The following is a 4817-nucleotide window of genomic DNA, read 5'->3' as shown; positions in this document are numbered from 1 at the left end:
TAACAAAACTAGTACAAACATTACATGCAATAGTAAAAACAAATACATATAATGTGATTAAACTATGCTTAAAAACAGTAACAATGGTAAAATATTTTAAACAGTAAAAATACAAAAATATTTTAAACAGTTAAAATACTAAAATATTTAAAACAGTACAAATACTACAGTATTTAAAACAATAACAATATTAAAATATTTAAAAAAGTAAAACAGGAATGATACTAAAATCCTGAAAGAGAATCAGTGAATTGTCCGACAAGGTCGTTTGGCTGGTGCCCCAACAGAGAACAGGGCACGATTCACCTCTCCAATGAGGTGAGGATGCTCCGTCCGCAAGCTCTCCCATCCAGGTGTTTCGATGATGTCAAAAAAATGGCTAAAAGAAAAAGAGAGAAAAAGGATGAAGCGTCTAGTTTATGAAAGATCTTCTGAAACTAAAAAACTGGCCAGAAAAAATGAACCTGTGGGAGCGTCACCCACCTCTTGATGAAGGTGATGGCCTCTTCCTTCAGATCCGGGGTCAAGTGGAGGTCGGTGAAGATGAGGATATCGACAGAGTTCTCTACTGTGAGACTCCTGCACAGAGCATCCTCACACATCCTCTTCAGACGTTCCAGGAGATACTGGGAGAGAGACAAACAGCGGCTGAGACCCTGCTGACTAAGAATGTCTGTGTGTGTGTGTGTGTGTGTGTGTGTGTGTGTGTGTGTGTGTGTGTGAGCATTAGCTACCATGTCTGCTGCTACTAGGAGATCGGTGGCCATGTCCTGTAGGTTGGGTGCTTTGCCGGTGTAGATAAAGGTCACCAGCTCTTTCAGCACCTCCGGCTCCACCCCCTGGATCTCCACACGGTTCTAGAGGAGAAAGCAGAGCTGAGATATGTTCGGTTTTAAACACTGACAGTAAGAGAGAAGCCAGAGTTTGGACCAAGCAGATCGAGGCTTTTGAATCTTTCTTTTCTGCTGTAACATGCAAAAATTTTATGAGTCAAGCACTAAAGACAGACGCAGGGAGGGAGGACAGAGACTTACGGTCCGACGTTCCTTCATGTCATGCAAGAACATGGCCCTGAAGACTGGACAGCGAGCTACAGAGGGAGAGAAAGAAAAGGAACAATGTTAGATCACCACTTCCACCAATCACTGTTGCCGTTTCTGCACATGTGAGAGTGGTACCTGCTAGGATGGCTTTGTGGGCCTGGAACTCCTGTCCTCCCACAACCAGAGAGCAGTCGGGGAGCAGGGACTGGTCCCACAGGTCCCCGAGCTCCTCAGCCATCCTGCACTCGGGCACCTTCACCTGCTGAAGCTGGGTGTTCTCAGGACGACACAACACATGGATCTACAACAAACCAACACAGCGGTTACTCATTTGTATTTTAAGAGCAATAAACATGTATTGGAATGAAATTAATGTTTTTTCATTCCAGTATCCAAATGAGAAAATGTATAAATTGCTATATTAGTCAATTAATGTGGAAAAAAATAAGAATTGAATCGAAATGATTAAGAATTATGAATAGTCATAAAATATTCATAAAAATATTAGCTGGATTGACTGTCTATGCAATAATTGTTTGAAACAGCCCCAGTGTGGTAATGCAGACAGAACTTACTTCACAGGTCAAGGTCAGGGTGTCATCCTGAAGAATTCCCGCTTCCTCGGCCATGATGTCATCCCATCTGGCGAAGTTCGGGAGTCCGATGGCAAAACCTTCCATCAGGGACTCAACTCTGCCCGTGTCTGTAGAGCAAAAGCACACAAATAGGCCACGAGAGGTCAGAAAGTGAGGGAACACACACACACACTTGGTGTTCCTCAGTTCTACAGTTTTGAATATCCAGACAGACTCACCTCTGGATATGGCCTCTTCTCCCTTGCTGTTCAGAATGGCCATCCTGCCCTTGCAACGTACACCTGTCTCTGGACCACTGACCAGATTGATGTAGAAAGACAGGCACCGTTCATTCTGGAATCCCACACCATTCGTGCTCAAGAACAGGGACCTGAGAAGACAGAGATAAAAGAAATGCAGTGTGACAAAGACGACACCAGCAGCCAGAGCCTCGAGCAGCAGTCCAGCACTGACTGACCACCTACCATTTCAACTGTTCTCTGGCGTTGGTGAAGAAACTGCTCTCCACACAGCCTTCAGCAAAGCTGAAGTTAGTGATGGTCCAGGTCAGTGAAAATCTTTCAGCTTTGCACTGTGTGTAGCAGGTGATGCTGGTCATCTTCACAGCTGGATCAGGAATCCCTCTTCTCTGGAAATGTCCTCTTCTCTGGCGATGTCTCGTCTCTCTGGAATCTTTGTTCTCTTCTGCAACCTCGTCTCTCTGGAATCTCTGAAATCTCTAAATAAATGAAACAATAGAGATAATAAAGTGAATAATGAGGGGTTTTGTACATAAAGAGACATAATTGAATATTTGCACAGGACATGACTGGAAAACAGTGACGATGAGGTCATATTTAGCCTGATATTAAAGCGCTAACAGGTTAATAAAGCGATCTCTGTTCAACATCTCAACATGCAACCAGAGAGGGACAGAACCACGTGACTACAGAACAGAAAGATGAATTTGAAGTGAAATTATATCTAGAAACGCTGAATTCCTCTTCCTGAGCAGTAAACACAGCAAACTACAGTAACACAAAAAGACAATGAAGAGTAAATAATTTTATTCTGTGTGCTGCTCACTCACTACACTGAGTACCTTCTCGTCTTTTTTAAAAATTGTGATGGTCAAAGTACGAAATATGGAAATGAACCGCGAATTCTCAGAAATACATAAATAAATGACGCCATGTGCGTGAATATTCCTATGAGAGTCTGTATAAAGCTAAACCGCTGTCGGTGGATAAATGGCGGACTGCTGCAGTATTTTATCTGTAAATAATGGCACCAGAAAGCAGATGTTTCACCGACCCAACAATGTTTCTACTTCTACTCACCAAACGCGCTGCTACTCTGCTCCTTGCTCGCAGCTCTGACGGTTAATTATAAAAATCTGCATTTCATAATAAACTTCGTCACCATGACAACGACGCCACGTGCAGCGTCGCGCCGATTCTAATATTAAAGGTGGACTGGAACTTTATTTTCACCCAGTAATTATTAGACAGGGTAGAAGCTGTTTCCTTCATGATGCTATTTATTTCTATCAGATAAAATGGGAGCTCACCGACCTCAATCACGTACTTCTGTACAGGTGGACGTAACGCAGACCGAATGCAATTTCATTAAAAACGCTGTTTTTGCTGCGGGGTTCAGCGCAAAAAATAGCAGGCGCGATTATATTTCACCATCTCAGCATGTACACGACGAAAAAGTACAAATTACAGATAAAATTTGCTACGAGGCTGAAGGTGGCGTGATTCGAATTGTTCGGTCCACCTTAAAAAACTCCAACAGCCAGAAGAGCAAATGGAGACTAGATCCTTCCATTTCCCAGGGTCCAGATGTAATACTGCAAAACGTCTCTTTTTTTCTTTAAGGTGCATTTTATTTAGTTCTATAATATCATTTTAAATCTCCTGCCTTTTGCGCGAGCATTATTGGCTGATGACGTGGGTACCTGCGTGCGCATGCGTGGTCCGGTCAGAACTTTTCTTACTTTACCGGAAGTAGATTTCTTCTGCTATGCAGGGTTTGGTATAAGTGAAGAAATCCGGTTTGGGACCAAAATTCATTTTCTCCCTACATGATAGTGCCCATTTAGAAGCAGAAGAGATCGGTAGTGACTGAGGGGACGCGTTTCTAATTGAGTTAGACAGAACTTTATTTCGGCGCTAGCATACGTGCTAATTGTTAGCAATTGGAACATGTGCTGCACCTCCTTCACCAGCGCTTTTTATGTTTTTTCAGGGAAGCCCGGTGTGAGACATTCTGCACCCACAACCCACGTTTTATTAGTTTCAGGTATGGATAAGTTTAGTTTGTATGTTATTGAGTTATATTTGTTGTACTGTATGTGTTCATATTGTTCTTATGTAATTATTTGTAGAATAATTATATGTGTAGAGATTTGTTAATTCTTCTATATATATTTTTAATGTTTAATTGATAATTGGTTAATCTGTATATTTTCCTGTATGGGGAATCAATTTATTGTGTGATTCCGGTCACACCTTTTCTTACACAATCAATATAATAAGCATTTAAATTACATTTTAAATAGCTATTTAAATGTGTCATTAATTGACACACAACGTTTTAGATATTTAAAAAATTATATATATTTATTTAATGGTTTGTGTTTCTGCACATCATTAAATAAATGTTATTTATTTAATATTTATGTAACCAAATATATCCATTTAATTAAAAAATAAAATATTTATTTCAGTGTCTATTTTTTTATTTTTATTTCGTGGTCTTGTGTTGCTGCATATGATGAAATAAATTTATCTGTCAGTGTGGGTCGTCAACACACCATAAGATCTCATTGGTCAATTTGCACAGTAAGTAAAAAAAATCTATCCAATAAAATGGATCAAGGCAAAGCCTGTCAATGCTCCAATACTACTCCAGCAGTAGGTGGCGACATTCATGAAAACTTCAGCTTTTGATGTTGGTAAAAAGAAAGCGAGACAACGAGAGAAATGGCTAAATCTTGTCCTGAGCTTTTGAGAGAAGCAGCGAGTTTGATTGAAGAAGCTTTAAGCAAAACCTCACCGGCCCCTGCTGCTCGTGCACAACAAGTACCTGTAGATCCATCACGAACACCTGTCCAAGGTAAGAGATGTTAACTATGTATCGTGCTACTAAAGACCAGGACACATGCAAACAGTTTAGATCAATCACCTTCATT

At 40.7% G+C, this 4817-nt stretch overlaps 1 protein-coding gene across 1 annotated transcript; it reads right to left on the bottom strand.

Moving 5' to 3' along the window:
- Positions 1 to 243: 243 nt before the first annotated feature.
- Positions 244 to 2237, bottom strand: LOC114769603 (speckle-type POZ protein-like). The gene is made up of 8 exons (XM_028962790.1): positions 2104 to 2237; positions 1858 to 2009; positions 1619 to 1746; positions 1179 to 1344; positions 1035 to 1090; positions 735 to 857; positions 484 to 626; positions 244 to 379 (listed from the first exon to the last, which is right to left on the bottom strand). The coding sequence occupies exons 1-8, from the start codon at positions 2235 to 2237 to the stop codon at positions 244 to 246; spliced, it is 1038 nt and encodes a 345-aa protein (XP_028818623.1).
- Between the last annotated feature and the right edge of the window lie 2580 nt (positions 2238 to 4817).

The sequence above is a fragment of the Denticeps clupeoides genome, chromosome 19 (assembly GCF_900700375.1).
Source record: "Denticeps clupeoides chromosome 19, fDenClu1.1, whole genome shotgun sequence".
Classification (NCBI taxonomy): domain Eukaryota; kingdom Metazoa; phylum Chordata; class Actinopteri; order Clupeiformes; family Denticipitidae; genus Denticeps; species Denticeps clupeoides.
This window is presented reverse-complemented; position numbering and strand designations above follow the sequence as displayed.